This window comes from Chiroxiphia lanceolata, chromosome 5 (assembly GCF_009829145.1).
Source record: "Chiroxiphia lanceolata isolate bChiLan1 chromosome 5, bChiLan1.pri, whole genome shotgun sequence".
In the NCBI taxonomy this organism is placed as follows: domain Eukaryota; kingdom Metazoa; phylum Chordata; class Aves; order Passeriformes; family Pipridae; genus Chiroxiphia; species Chiroxiphia lanceolata.
Genome location: NC_045641.1, coordinates 74,313,070 through 74,329,190, shown reverse-complemented (window position 1 = coordinate 74,329,190; position 16,121 = coordinate 74,313,070). Strand labels below are relative to the sequence as shown.

Here is a 16,121-nt window from a genome sequence, read left to right as displayed (position 1 = left end):
TCCCTCAGCAATCCACTGTGTAGAGAATAAGAGGAAACACAGAAATACAAGCCCACAAAATGTGAGTTTCCAGCACTGAGCAGTGCGCTCCCCAAACGCAAACAGCCCAGGCATTAGGGATGTGACTGCAGGAGTGGCTCTAAAGGGACGACCTTCTCTCCTCCATCACCTGCCAGGGACTGGCAAAATCCAGCAGCACTCAGAATTCCTGCAACCACCAGAGTAATGGAAACCTGTGTGGCTGGAACCAACAGATGCCTGGCAATATGACCCTACTACTGAAGCAGAAGTGTTTCTTTTTCCCCTCAGCGCTGGCCGGTGCTTTGATTTAGTGCACACGATATCACACAGCCACCTGCAGGGAGTAAGCCTTCTCCCTGCTTCTCTTTCAAGTGTTAACAACACAGCTCTGTGTATAACCACATTTTAGAGCTTTTCAGGCAACACGGCTGCCCAGTTCCCACTCTGCTACCCAGGGGCTTCAGCAGAGCTGCACCAGCTTCATACTGCCTGAACATCTGTCCTCGTGTCATTCAGTATTTTGACAAACAAAAGAAATATCCCACAGCTTCTTCCAAGGTTTTGTTCTTTTCAACTGAAGAAGGAAACCCCAAGAAAGGCTCTTGAGTGACACAGGAGGAAGGAGGGATGGATTTTTTTCCTTGGAGCCCAACAAGCACCCTACGACAAAGAGACAAGTCCACAGTCTCTGGGGGACATCACGAGCACCAAGGCCAACGATGTGTGATTTGTGTGGCTCACCGGAAACAGGAGGAGGCTCCCAAGAGATAATGGTTTAAATCAAATAATGTAATCTGAGTCCTGCTCTATCACATGAAGAACTGTTTACCTTTTAATTGCTTGTAGTAATTGGGTAGTTAATGAATTTCACAGTACATGTGCACATCACCCTGTCACACAGTTGTTTCTTCTGCAGCTGCAGCAAAACTAAGGGTGAGACTGTGAAATTACTGATAGAAGACAATTAACCCTGTCCACTCAGCAGGGGAGAAAGGATGCCTCCAAGAGACTCATTCCATCATTCCCCTACCCTGAGCAAATTATAACAGATTAGCCTTTTATTTTTGGGAGAAAACACTCCACAAAGCAGCTGCCCTTTGCAGAAGCCCCTGTGCCACCAGCCTGGTGCCCACTGCACCATGGGCTGCTGGTTCTGGCACCTGCAACCACAAAGCAGGAGAGGAAAAGCCTGGGCATGGGGCTTAGGTGGTGTGGCAGAGCAGGAGCTTCCACACCTTTCACAACTCTTCCCCCTCTCAGTGCACCTTCCTGGGAAGAGGCAGAAGCTGAGACATTTCATATAATCTGCTTTGATCACTCTGTCAGTTTAAATGGAAACACGTCTTCCCATAAGAGTAAAATTCTATAGCACAGACAGAGAAACAGGCAGGCAACAGGGCCACTGGGTCTTGACCCAATTTATGGGCATAACCAAAGCCAGCAGAGGGAAACTGAGATCAGAGAAGAGTTGCCTGCAAGGATGAGCCTCCAAGCTGTGCTCCCTGTGACTGACATGCTGCCAGTCACTCCCCTCTCTGCCTTCCTCCCTTCTGCCCAGGGGAGAGCAAGATGGGGTGGGGGAGGAAAAGAGTCAGAAGGCAACATATGGAAGGTAAAAGGTGATGAAGCAGCCAGGATGATGATGGGAGAAGAAGCTGTTACCATGCTCAAAATGCAGAGAGCACGTGCAGCTGCAGGAAAGGCTCAAGGAGCCAGAAGAACGGGCACCTGGGCTGGCTCTGGAATCCCCTGGCAGGAAGTTTCTCTGCCAGGCCTGTGCTCAGACAGACAGCTCTAGCGTGATTTGTGAGAGCAGGCAGGGCCAGTGGCACCTGCACAGGGGAGCAGCCAAGCTGCTCTGTGCCCAGCAGGTCTGACTGGAACCCATGGCCATTTGTCTCTGAAAAAACAGGAGAGCCCACGCTGGAGACACTGCAAAACAGCCCTGCACAGCCTCTCTGTTGGAAACTCCTGACTCGTTCTTCTCGTGAGCAGGAGGTGCTGCACCAGGACCCCAAACAGCACCAGCTGACCCTGTTACCTGCACGGACACAACCCAGCCCCCCTTCTGTCCTGGTGCCATCAGTGCCACAGCGGAGACACCACTCACGGTGCTGGTGGCACCTGGGATGGTCCCAGCTCTGTGGTTGTCCTAAAAGTGAAGAAGTGAGAGCCCCTCCTGAGGACCTCACCTATAGCGCCCTGGGCAATTCAAAAGCCACTATTCCCAATTCAATTTGTCTATCTGGAATTAAATTAAATTAAAATGGAATTACCCTAACTGAATTAAGAACAGAAAGCTGTTAAGATAAACTGTGCTTAAGCCTCTGATGTAGAACTGAAGTGCCATTAATTAAACTTCCCTCCCTTCCACTCCCTTTAATTGTCAGAATGAGTGTCCATACAGAGTTGAATGAGGTTTAATTAATCTTTTTAAAAGGTAGCTTAGATTAACTTTCTTATGCTCTCCCCTGTAGACAACCCATGAATTACAGTATAAAGCACCCTGACTCAAAGGATTCTTGCATCGTGGGAACATTCCTTGCTCAGAGCTTTTCATAGTCAAAATTTCTATGCCTTTATGCCAGTTTTAGTCTAACTGGCCCCAAATGGGGGCCACAAAAGTCATTTGTACAGATTAATGCCAATTAGTTAAAACTTCTCCTCTCTACTCAACAAAATTATAGGGTCCGCAAGGAAATTCAAGTAAGAATATTTTACTGATTTGCTCTATTTTAAGGATTAAGGATTTCTACCAATGAACTTGCATGGTTTAAATAGCGCACTGTATTAACACAGGCAAACTCCAGGAGACATTATATTATTTTGACAACTCCACCTGAAGCATGCCTTGATTAACTAACTGGTATCCTGCACAGAACTGACACTTACATGTTGCAATAGGTACTCTTAAATGCACCGTGAGCACACACCCAAAGCGAATCTGCACAATGCAAACTGCCCTGGAGACAATCATATTTAATTGGTATGGACAAGGTTATAGTCATGTTCCCAAGAACTGTCCATATCTGCTAAAGATGAGCCGGAAAAGATGCCACGTTAAATCACTGTGCCATGGCTGCTCAGAGCCAGGGTCACGCTTGTAACAAAGGACAATTGACCATTTTATGTTGTTTTCTTGTTTTCCAGTGCTTCAAGGTAGAAGTGTTAACACACAGGTGGTGTCAAGTATATTAAGAGCTAGTTTGGTGAGAGTACTCGATTTCAAATGAAAATCTGTTCTCTCACGTGGCAATGGCCTTCCACTGGCCTTAGTTACAAGGGAGCGGCCAGGAGTGCAGATCTATACGTGTAGTGGTGGTGAAAGCCAGCGTCAGGCCCTGCGGTCACTGCTCTGAGACTCTCTGGTCAGTTCCAGCTTCTTGTCTCATTAACACAGCACATCCCAACCTGCCCCAGGCAAAGATGCAAGACGAAATTAGTTCTCAGCATTTTGCTGCCTCCATGCAGACGTGATTTCCCAAGCCCGAAACCACCACACTAATAAAGCACCACACGAAGGAACTCCAAATCAAATGTGACAAGTACCTCCTCACTGGCCAAAAGGGTCAGATTCTTCTTTTTTTCTTTTTCTTCAGGTGTTTCTAAAAATATTTTGTTCCTACAACAAATAAATGCTGTGCCCTTGCTAAAAATCCCAGTAATACAAATTTCACTCCAGGATAACAAACTCCTGTCATTTAATTACTGCAAACTGCAACTGCTGATAGAGACAGTAAACAAGACACAGTAAGAGAAATATTGCACAGAAGCAAATGTACTCCACAAAATACTCCAAAATGTAAATCTTGAGGGCCAGATTCTCAGCTTTGCATATGTCAACACAAAGCACAAAGGACTCTTCCTTTTGTGTCAGGCAGTGTCCTGGCCTGCAAGATTTCCCTTTTTTTTTGTGCCTGTGGAGCTGCTGGAAACACAGACAGTCACCCTCACCAGGAAGGAAGGAAGGAAGGAAACAAATTTATGCACAACCAGGGAAGCACAAGGTTTTGATATGGTGATTTGCTTTAATAAGGTCCTGCAATACCTGGGTTTCTTCTTTTGTGTCTTCTGAACCAGCATGCAGAAAAAGGGAAGAGAAACTAAAGCATTGGAAACCTCACACCCAGACCACTTTTTCAACCTATGCCTTCAGGTCGAAGAGACTTAGTAGGACAAGCTCTCAAAAACAGATCACCAAATTTGAAAACATATGGCCATAAACAACCGATCCCAGCTGACAACACTGCCAGTGCTACAGCAATCTGTGCTGCAGCTGTTGTGATAGGCAAAGGCTATTTTGTCTTTTAACCACTAGGCTGCCTTTGGTTTTGCTGTGTGGCTGCTGAGATGAAAAACAGCCCTCTTTGCATCTTGCTTTCAGATCGTGCAATGTACTTTTTCTACGCCCTTTCAAGTGTAAGGAACTTTCAGAGATAACAAATAGGTCCCACTGGGCAGTTTATGTATTTATTTGTCTTCCTTACAGACAAAGACAAGGGCAAAGGGAGTTCAAACGAAGCTCAGAGAGCCAGAAAGGAAACCACAGGTTTTATTTCTCTTCAGAGCTTATGTTTAGTGAGGGCCTCATCCCTCAGCGAGATATTGTTTTCTGTTCCGTGAGCCTCACCTCAGCATGAAGAGATATCGTGTTGTGCTCTTCTTGGCTTTTTAAATACCCCAGGTCACCCACAGAGGTTCTGGAACTCAGATAATCTTGATGTCAACTGGAAGATGCGATAAACACTCTTTAGTTTTCTTCTCTTCCAAATTCTCAGACCTCAGGAGAGACACCTGGAGAGAGGATGTTCCAGTTTCAGTCGGCAAAGGTAATCTCTGACAACGCCTTGGGAATAAGTCGATTGTTTATCCTCTGCTGGTAGTTTTGCTCTGCTTTGGTTCACAGAGCACAAAGGAGACAGCTCTTTTCCTAAACTCTTCTCCTGCCTATCTCTCTCCATCCAGCTCCCTAATTTCACCCAAAGTGAGAAAGGGTCATCAGGGTGAGACTGACAACTCACTGCAGTCTTGTGAGCTCTTGAGCATTGCTTGGTGCTTAAAAGCAGTTTTAGTTCTTTTACTTCCCTCAGTCATGACTCTGCTCTTGAAGGCCTGCAAGTGCAAGGGGAGCATCCTGGAGGCCTCACATTGCCTGTAGGCAGCCACACAGGATGAACATTTCAGTTTGTGCTTCGTTACTGGTCACGCTGCGCAGGTAACTCACACTTTGAGTGGTACAGGCCCTTCTTCCAAACTGTGATAGAAACTGCCATACTGTAACAGCACAGGAATATCCCTCCTCCCCCCAGTTCTGGGGACTGCCTCTTTCCTGGCAGATTGCTGGTTTGGTCATTAGACATATTATAGCACTGGTGACACTGAAGAACCCAGTGTAATAATTAACCAAGGACTGATTTCTGCTCCTTTCAAAGGAGAGTATCTTCCAGGCTTCAGATATACAAGCTGCTATTATAATACTCATCACAGCTTTATCCCAGAGATGAAGGTTCTCTGCCTTCAGAAAGAGACACAGGGAAGAGACGTTTCTTCTATGCGCTTTCTTCTTTTTAATAGTCTCATGGTTTTTAAACACAAAGAAATTGAGTACTTGTGTCTCTGCACAAATTGTGAGATCTGTGTCAGCTTGATGACCCCATCTTTCTCAAGTATATCCTCTCTCTGTGTGCCAGAGGACTGGTGTGGGTGCTGTGTCCCACACCAGGGTGTTCCATCCTGGCTGGCATGGAACTCCAGCAAACTGCTCACTGTAGACAGGAGAAAAGATGTGATGCAAAGAAGGAAAACAACCCACACAAACGACAGAGTAAGGGGTGCAACTTAATTTCAGGCCCTTTTATTCAGAAGATCTTTGGCAGGGATTGTTTTATTCTCCCTGCCAGGGCCCAGACAATGTGTGCACCTTGCAGTAGGTCAGTCAGGAACTTCCCAGAGGTCCCTGAAATCCCACACATGTCTTTTCCTGACAAACTGACAGAGCTCTTCCCCTACACTGTGACAAGTTGAAACATAACACCATATGCAATTAGTTTACCAAATCTGTGCCACTTTAATCCAGTCATGTGGACACTAACAGGGATTAGACAACATCCACATCAGGAGCATCATCCCTCAGTCTGGGAAATACAAGCACACAAGGCCACCACGTGCTCACTGACAGCTGTTTTTTATGTCCCTTTCCCAGCCTATTAACACACGGAGTTAAACTGAACCAAGAAATTCCATTATTATGTCACAAATGTATAAATTTGCTGTTGTTTAATGTGACATTTGAGTTTGGAAAAAGCCTTTGTTTCTGAAATCCAATTACTGACTAACACTGCTAAGCATGTAATCGCTAATTCCAGATCATCTTCTGACCTTTTCCCCAATTTCCATTAGATTTTTAAACCACCAGTTTTGGCAGAGCATTTCCAAGAAAGGACTTTCACCATCCCCACCACACAACCAGAGGTAACATATGGAGAAAATAACACCCAGGGCAAACTCCCTCTCACTTGGTTATTGATTTCCATCAACAGCTTTGCAACTAGAATGCATTTGGCCTTTTACCCCAAACAGGCAAAATGAGAAACCAGGTTAAACACACCTTATACACTCCAACAAAATGGAACATTGAGAAAATCCCATTTCTTGACCCAGCAGAGAGAATCTTACTCCTTGCCTCCATTTTCATCACTGGCTGATTAGATTATTGTGCTCTTCAAAAACATTTCAGACACAGAACTAATTCATACTGTGAACAGCAAAGAAACATTTATAAAAAAATAAAATCATGAGCCAGGAACATCTCAATTTCCTCAACCTCTAAGAATCCACTGTTGGTTCTCTGCCTCCCTTCTGCCTCATCCCCCTTCTCCTCATCACATGCTCATGCTTTTCTTTAATTAAGCAAGTAAAAAAATCTTTGCCTGGAATTCCTCATTTTGTTTCTCTTCATTACTACTAAAAAATTAATCCAACACTGAGGGCAAATAGCACTACCTGGTCTTAATATTTTTGTATCACCAGCTTTGATAGAATTTGGTTCCAGTGACCAAATATGACCATGATTCAACCACAAATTGCATATTCACTTTGCTGCCTGCTCCAGATGTGAAGCTTCATATCCTGAACTGCCAGTGCAGCAAACCCCAGCATTTAATGGAAATCCTGCCATCACCACACACACTGGTCTGTTTGCAAAACCTGGTGTTTCAAGGCCCACAGTTTCAATACAAGTCTGTGCTCTCAGACCCTCTGGATCTCAAGGCATCTCTCCAGCCTCCTACTTTTAGAGAGCAGGACTACAGCTGATTGTTCTGGAATTCTGGGTCAGGAGTCTTCAGTGAACGAGCAAAGACGCAGCACAGAAAGACAGAGGGGAAAAAACCAACCTGAGAAAAGTAACCAATTTACCTGGAGTATTAACAGCATCTGAATGATAGAGGGTGGAACTCTGGCTCTGGAACGGGATAATGCATCTTCCAGCTTTATGTTGAGGGTGATGATGTTCCTGAAGTGCAGCAGAGCCAGCTGCCGGACCGAGGGCTCCTTCCCCTGGCAGACACAAACACAGCAAGGCCCAGCACGGGCAGGGTGAAAAACAGGTTTCAAAAATCCTCCCTCAAAATTCCTTCCTCCCCTTCTGAGGGATGGCAGGAATAGCAAACCTAAGTGAAGAGCCAAAGAAACATAACAAAGGCCAGGGAGCAGCCTCCGAGTCTGCACAGTAAATCTGCTTTGGCAGCAGTGAAGGCTAAGGACAGTGACTGAGTGTGTGTGCAGATGAAGGGCTGGGGTGAGCACTGAATTATATATATATATATTCATATATATAGGAATATTTTGTACTTAACAGTATATCACTAATGAAATGTATCATATGTTTGAAAAAAAATAGTAAAAAGCAGGGTTGCAAACTGGTGGAATTTCCATCATTTCCTAAGATTTTGAATACTGGCTGGCTACTGTCTTCAAATTATGGCTGGAATCCTGACTCAGCCCCACCTGTGGATCCTCTTTTCTCTCCAGTTTGAGAGACTTCACTACAAGGCAGGAGGAGCAGAGCTGAAGTTTCACAGTGCATTTTCAAAGACATCTTTTTGCAGTTCAACATTACCATGTCACTGAAGGAACTCCCAGCTGAAGAACACAAAAGAATACACCACCACCTCTGTCTGCAGAGATTAACAGCTCCTGCCTTAGGAGGAGTTGTAAAACTGTTCCTCCTGCTGGCATTAGGGGTTTTTCCTTGGGTATATATGGCTGTACACATATATTTTTGCCCGCTGTTATGAGAGTTGTGGGCCAAATATTAACACTTCTGGAAGGTCTGGTATTCAGGTGGTGTTGACTTACCTAAGTCTGGACTAAAGAAGCCTGACCCAAACCGACCCATTCCTCTTCACTTTGTTAATATTTATGCTGAAGAAGAGAAGACTCCAAATTCAGTTGCTAATGAACAGAATTTAGAAGAGCACATAAGCACCAGTTGGGCTTTGTGAAGTAACCTCAGGACATCAGCAACCAGATCTACTTGAATTTACCCCTCAAGGTTCCTTTGAAAATTCAGGTAATGATTTCCATCTGATAGGGGAGGAGACTCGTGTTACTAAAATATTTTCAAAGGCCTCAGAAAGACAACAGAGAAAAGGGGTGTTTGGTGCAATTTCCAAAACCTAATTTAGTTAAGTGCTTTGGAAAACCAGGCTGAGAGCCTACTTATATCTCTAGGTGCCCAAATAACTTGGATTTAAATTATGGGACACTTAGAAAAACCTCCCTTTGTGTTTCAGTATGTTTTTAATACCATCTTATTTCTGTTGTTTTGAAGTTTCTACTCGTAAGACACAAGCCTATGAGTGAAGTAGCCCTCTGTGTTTTTTGAGCTCTTCCCTTTCAGAATCAAATTCTGTGTGAAGTCACAGCTTTTCCACTGAAATCAGATTCCATATATCTGTCACTATCTGCAGATGCAAATGGTAATATTGTGAATATCTGGGCATTCATTTTAGGCATGAAGTTCACTTGGAAAAATGGGAGAAGGTTTCTGAAGTTTCCCCAGATATGTTCAAGCTCCCACTAAAATCTGAAGGCATCTATGAGCAGCCCCAGAAGGTCACTTGTACCTCTCTGGTGCAGATTTCCTTGGGACCTCAGTGATAAACAACACTTTGTGGCCACCAGTAAATTAGAAGATTGAGCCTTCACTCAAAGCAGATCATGTATCTATGGGGGATTTAAAATTACTGGAGCCAAAATCTGTGCTCATCTAAACTGGTCTAACTCCACTGGCTATTGCTGTTCCCTTCCAGCAGCACAGGATTTGATCTCAGAAATATAATTCCTTTTCAAAAGAGGAAACACTACAGGAACAAATTCACAGTGCAGAGGAAGAAATGCATATATTTAAGTCCACACAGCTCCACTTATTTCACCGTGTGCATATCTCAGTTTATCAGTCACAACCCTTTTTTTCACTTTTAGTGTGAATTGGCAGAAGGACTAACCAGCCTCCCTGCACTCCACTTTTGTTTGCAAAGTTCCCCCTCACGTTTTCCACCCAAGCACTTCAAACCCATTTGCATAAGGAACTTATTTGCATGACATGACTGTACAGAACAGCTGCACTGGGAGGTTGGCCCAAGGAGAGAGAATGAAGGATTGCATCAATCTGCTGATGAACCAGTAAAGTTGCTTTTTCCAGTTTTTCAAGATTCTATAGTAACAGAGTAATTTTTCACCTGCACAGGATAGAAAATAGCCTGAAGCATGGGCAGGACATCACTGAAGAAAAAATCCCAGGTTTCAGCTAAGGTATCCAGTAGTTTCTGCCCTGCAAAACCACAAAACAAACTCGTGAAGTGTTTAGGTTGTAACCAGCTCACTGCCAAGAGTAAAACATGCAGGAAACAATGTGAAGCTCCTATTAAACACTAAGATGAATCACATAGCAGCTACTGGCAGCAGTGTGGAATTAGTACCCTTTTGGTGGATCAGATCCTTCAGTATTTCTGGCTTTTCAGGTGACACATAAAATCAGTAAACTAACAGTAAACTAATTAGTAAACTAAACTCTTAGTAAACTCAGAGACTTTGAGGTTACTCAGGAGCCCAGATCCACAGAGAGGAAACCTGGCTCAACAGTTGGATGCTGGTTTCAAATCCCTGCTCCCCAAAATGGCCCTGAGATTTTCTGGACAAGCTCTTTGCCATCCCTGTGCCCCAAAACCAACCGTGAAAGGAGAGCAACGGCCCTGCACCTCCACCAGCACTATGGAGATGAACACATCAATGATTAGGAGGCTTTCAGATGACACCATATGACTTATCAGGAAGCAAATTCAATGGCAATCAATCGATATTACTACTGGTGTCAGAATCAGATACTATTCTTAAGTTTTGTATTGCTCTGGGCCTCAGCCAGGGAACATTTTGCCCAGAATTACACACATATCACAAAGCAACTATGCATGAAAGCATCTCCAGTGCTAACTGCAAAGTTAGCCAAGTGCCAATCTTGATTATGGGATACTTGATCCCCCTGCATTTTTAAGCACGTGACCAACAGCATCAGCTCTGGCCCATCTGCAGCTCCTGAATTATTCCTGGGCTGCTGACTTTAAGTGTTTTCAGTGACAAATGTGGATCACCACGCTGTACTGCAGCTGCTGGCTCGTGCAGCACGCCAAGGTCCTTGTTTCTGCATCACCAGGCAGCAGTTCTCCCTGTCCTACACACTCATCTGCAGCACTGAAGAGGGTGTTCTCTCTTTCAGGTTTTTAAAACTTTCAAAAAACTTCTCTTCCAACAGTTCTAATGAAACACAGCAGGGAACCAAGTCCAAAGTTTCCTGGGAGCTGTAGCAGTAACAATAATAATAATAATAATAAATACCTGTGCTGGTTTTGGCTGGGCTAAGGCAATTTTTTTCCCAGTAGCTGGTAAGGGCCGTGCTTTGGGTTTGTGCTGGATCAGTGCTGGTAACACAGGGATCTTTTAGTTCTTGCTGAGCAGGGCCTGCACAGAGCCAAGGCCTGTTCTGCTCCCCACCCACCCCACCAGCGAGGGGCTGGGGGGCACAAGGACTTGGGAGGGGACAGGACAGGACAGCTGATCCCAGCTGGCCACAGGGACATCCCAGACCACGTGGGGTCATGCTCAGCATACAGAGCTGGGGGAGAAGGAGGAAGGGGGGATGTCAGTGCTGTGTGTGATGGGGCCCTGCTCCCCTGGACATGCTGAACCGCTGACCAACCACGGGAGGTGGGGAAGGAATTCCTTGTTTTGCTTTGCTTCCATGCACAATTTTTGCTTTCCCTAAGAAACTCTCTTTACTGCAACCCATAAGTTTTCTCACTTTTACCCTTCCATCTCCTCCATCCCATCAGGGGAGTGGGAGAGCAGCCATGTGAGGCTGAGCTGTGGGCTGGGGTTAAACGACGACACCACCTTTGCATTTTAACACCCATCTACCAGTGTCTGAAACACTGAAGTGTTTGCAAGACACCACTCTGATCATGAAGGAGAAGCCCAACCACTCCACACCTCCAGGGCAGGGTTTTAAAGAGTTAAACAAGTTAGTTGCCCACAAGTTGAGGTTAAGTAGGAATGAAGCCCTTACAAATCTGGTCCTTTTCACATCTTGCTGCTAGAATTGTATGAAGTCAAACTACCTTGGTGAGGTAAACGTACCTTTACTGTCACACACTTATTCCACCTTGTGGGCAGCTTGTTCTGTGAAGTGATGGATTTCTGTACAGCAGCTCAGAAAGGCTGCAGAGTTAAATGGCTTAGGCAGGCAGGCCATTTATTGAGGGCTGTGGAAGAATTCCTATGGTTTGCTGATGATTTCACATGAAGGAACCGGACTTACATGTCCTTTCAAAAATATATCTTTTTTTTACTATCAGGCAAAGATCCCTCCATTTACCATAAGCATTTGCTGGATTCCAGGAAACTGGGTTACTCTAAATGCTCATTTTAATGAAGCACAATATAATCAATATTGCATGACATAAAAAATGCATGCATCACTTTTCACAGGGCTTCTAAAAGTTAACTGAAACTCCTGAAAGAAATGTAAGATTAAATAATTAGGTATTAAGAAGAAATTGTTCCCAGTGAGGCTGGTGAGGCCCTGGCACAGGTTGCCCAGAGAAGCTGTGGCTGCCTCTGGATCCCTGGGAGTGTCCAAGACCAGGCTGAACAGGGCTTGGAGCAACCTGGGCTAGTGGAAGGTGTCCCTGTTTAATCCTCACCTTACCAGAATTTCTGACCATATTTTAAGGGGGCACCCACAAAAGGACACACTAAATCAAAAAAACAACATAAGCTTAAAGTCAACAGTTTGCTAAAATTTTGTATTTCCTAAACATGTTCCTATATTTGAAAGCCCTTCAGTGGTCTCACATTTCAGTTTTTTACCTCAGCTTTGATCTCAAATATCAGATACAGTATTTTTGATTTTCAGGCTAGTAAAATCAGAAAAAAATAGGGTTGGACCTTGCTAGGTCTCATTTGCTGATTTGATACTTGAAATCCAACTGTCTTTGTGATTTACAAAGCAACTGTGAAGGCCTCGAGATCCTTACAGCTCCCCTTGTGCTCTCCAAGCTGTTATTTTCTACCACTGAGGAATGTGGTGTTCAGCTTAAAGAGTTTCAGTACTCTTTTTGTGGGTTTTGGGGCTTTTAATGTGCAATTGGTTCTCTTTTTGTGGTGTCCAGGGCTATTGTCTCTTCATCAGGAAAGCTGGGTCCCATAGCACCATCCTAATGTGATCAGTGGTACTGTCAGCAATGAAAGGTCACATCCAGGATTTACAGAGAGCTGAGACTAATGGAAATGGTTGTCCCCAAGCTCCTGCTTGAGTAGTTTATTTAAACTAAGTGATATCATGACTGCAGCTTTGAAAAAGGAGAGATGCACTTCTTTAAAATCAAACTTAACTTCCCAAAGGTCTTCAGACTGTTTACATGGGCAATAATTCCTGAAGATACTCCCAAACCATTTCACACCTGATGATGTATAAAATCAGAGAATCAGTGAGGTTGGAAAAGACCTTTAAGATCATCAAGTCCAACCATTCCCCCAGCACTGCCAAGGCCACCATGAAACCACGTCCCCAAGTGCCACATCTACACCTTTTAAACTCCTCCAGGGTTGGTAACTCAACCACTTCCCTGGGCAGCCCATTCCAATGCCTGAACAACCCTTTTAGTGAAGAGATTTTTCCCAATGTCAGATCTAAACTTCCCCTGGCACAACCTGGCATATTTAACAGCACATCTAAATGCCACTTAATAGCACAGGACACAAAATAATGGGTAATGGGTGGCTGTAAAACAACCCATCAGGTGGAGGTTTATCCTTCACATCTACTTCCATAAGGTGACACCTCCAGACAGTGCAGACACTCAAATAAAGTCACTGCTGAAAAAGAGACAGTGTCTTACCTCATTTATGGAAGCTCTTAAAACAACCTACAGCATTATTCTGGACTGAGATACTTTGACTAACTGGGATCTTCCTGCTCCTTTTTTTGTTTCCTAAGAGATCTGTCTATTTTTCCATTTTTCCTGAACATTATAACTGAAGGAGGTGTCCATGCTGGAGGCAACCCTTCCTTTACCCCCTGGATGCTGCTCCAGGCAATCACCTCCCCTTGATGAAAGCTCATGAGAACACCAAGGCAGGGCACAACAGGCTGCAGGAATGGACTCCTACATGCTAATCCATAGTCCCAGGAAGATAATGGAAAGCATGCCACTGCCTCCAGAATACATTTGCTAGAACTCCTGTGACAGACACAGCTCAAAAGCCAAGTTACCTTCATAAAACCGGATCTTGTCCCTTAGGATCACCATGCCTTTTGTGAGCAGCTGATTCTGTAAATAAAATATAGACTACCTTTACTCAACTCTGCACTTCCCTGCAGCCATCACATTTCACATTTTGTTCATTCCTAACTTTTGACAACGAGGGGGATCTTTTGTTTTAATGATCAATCATCAGAGGGCTCCTCCTGTGTCCATCCTGCTTAAATCACCTGGGACACTCGTCAAATGATGATGTTTTCAGGACACAGCATGTGTTTTGTGCAGTACAAAGTGCTTCTCAAACTTCAAATGGCTGACCCACAAAACATGGACTCTATCTTAGAGAAGCAAAAAGAATATTGCTTCAAAACCAGACAGTGGTACTTACTGCTAAATGTCTTTCCTAGCAACTGTACTACAAGGAGCATCACTGGTTTACTCAGAAACTTGAAATTTAAGTTAAAAAAGAGAATGTGTGAAATGTACTGAAAGACAGCAATGTCATACAGAAATACAGGGGCAGCTCAGGCTTTCACTATCTAATTATATATATTTATATATAAAATCCAAATCTTACTAGCCCATAAATGACAAAAACTCAGAGAAGCCAGTGCACATCTCTGAATGGTTTCAAGGGTCTCCAGATCAGCACTTAGAGTGGGTGACATGATTTTGCTCAGTAGCATATAACAAAATTGGATTTAAATAAAGAAAGCATGTGCCTACCTGCAGATATTCAGTGAAAAAGGATCCCAGTTCTGTTTTCAGTAATTGCCTGTATTGAAAAGAGTAAGAAAAGAATCCGTGTGATCAGCTGTGCACTGCATGAGGAGGGGAAGTCACTGACAGCAAAATATTTCTGTATGAGCACAGAGCCTGTCAATAATGACTAACTACAAAAAGGGCCAACAGGGTCAACAAATAAAATACCAAGACTCCCAACCAGCCTTTCTGTGTGTTGAAAAATATCTGCTGTGGTTTTGGATGGCTCAGTTGCACAAACACCTAGGAAAGGAAATTTAAGATTTGATGAAAAGAGGATGCTTTCCATCCTACATCCAACCCTTTTAAAAATGCTCCAATTGTTCCCCTGCAGTGTCAGGGCTTCCCTGGTGCCATGGGAGAACTCCTGGTGATCTCTGACCATCTGTGGCTCTGAGCCAAAAACTGAGCACATGTGTCTGCCATCTTCAAAGAGACAAATCATCCCTGTCCTGCATAAGGGTGAAATACAGAGCTGTGAAAAAACACCTGGAGAGAAACCTGCAGCAGGATATCTGTGTGTTTTGTTGCTCGTGTGAAACTTGGTCAGTTCTCACTGAAAGGGCCACGATTTTCCCCTCAGGAGACTCAACAATTTCAGTTTTATATGGTTTCAGGGAAAAAGCAGGCAGGAATTGAACAGTTTAGCTCTGCCTTTCATGATTCCTCTGGACTCAAACCTACAAAGCTACTTTGAAGAGCAAACAAAACTAAAAAAAATATCCCACAAACAACCCTCAAATCCAGAAATTTAATTCAATGCAGTCCATGAGCTCACTGTTTGTATCCAGGGAAAACTCACTACATTGCTAAAAAGCTGTGTGTTATTTAAGTCTCACATATTAGTTCTGTGCAGCCAGGTCACTATTTAAATGCATAAATGACAGCTCAGGCCTTACAGAAATGCAGCCCCAGCTGGGTGTTCTGAACACGTGCAAGTCTGGCCTGGAGCTCTTTTGAAAACCTGTCTGTGTGACCACCTCAGGTCCCATGAAGACATGAGGTCAAATTTGATTTAAAATCCAAACACCCACTGTAATTAGGGTAGTAATGAAATTCTACTTTCAGTAGCTTGTCATCTATCTCTTTGTGTTAGGTCTTTAACTGACAAATAACTCCTTAATCAAATTATTTTACCAGTAAACAAAGAGACATCAAACCAATTCCATGAAAGTCTACAGGAGCTGGTTCTGATGTTTTTGCAACAGATGCTTTGGCACAGCCTCTCGAGAGCTCCTGAAAGTTCAGGGCAAAGAGGAGCAGGTCAGTCTCTAGGAGGCTGAAATAGAGTATCTGATTTATTTATCCTTAAGCACATGTCCACACTGACCCCACAGCACCCTGTGGAAACACTCCAGGCAGAAATGAAAGAAAAAATAAACAAAAAGAAGAGGGGTTTTTGGATGCTCAGAGGCATCAAAATCCTTTTCAGCTTGAAACTTGATTGATTAAGACAAACTATCTACAGACAAGAATTCTAAAACCCAGCTCAGGTTTTACCCACAGGTCTCTCATTGC

General features: G+C 43.9%; 1 protein-coding gene across 3 annotated transcripts in view; it reads right to left on the bottom strand.

Moving 5' to 3' along the window:
• The window catches only part of PRR5 (proline rich 5), a 74,773-nt gene that overhangs the window by 13,630 nt on the left and 45,022 nt on the right, over positions 1-16,121 (bottom strand). For all 3 annotated transcript variants that reach the window (XM_032688199.1, XM_032688200.1, XM_032688198.1), the window contains 4 exons: positions 14,568-14,616; positions 13,853-13,910; positions 9,765-9,856; positions 7,438-7,578 (listed from right to left, as the gene is read on the bottom strand). In XM_032688199.1, the coding sequence (XP_032544090.1) occupies positions 7,438-7,578; positions 9,765-9,856; positions 13,853-13,910; positions 14,568-14,616 (340 nt within the window). The remainder of the gene's footprint in view (positions 1-7,437; positions 7,579-9,764; positions 9,857-13,852; positions 13,911-14,567; positions 14,617-16,121) is intronic.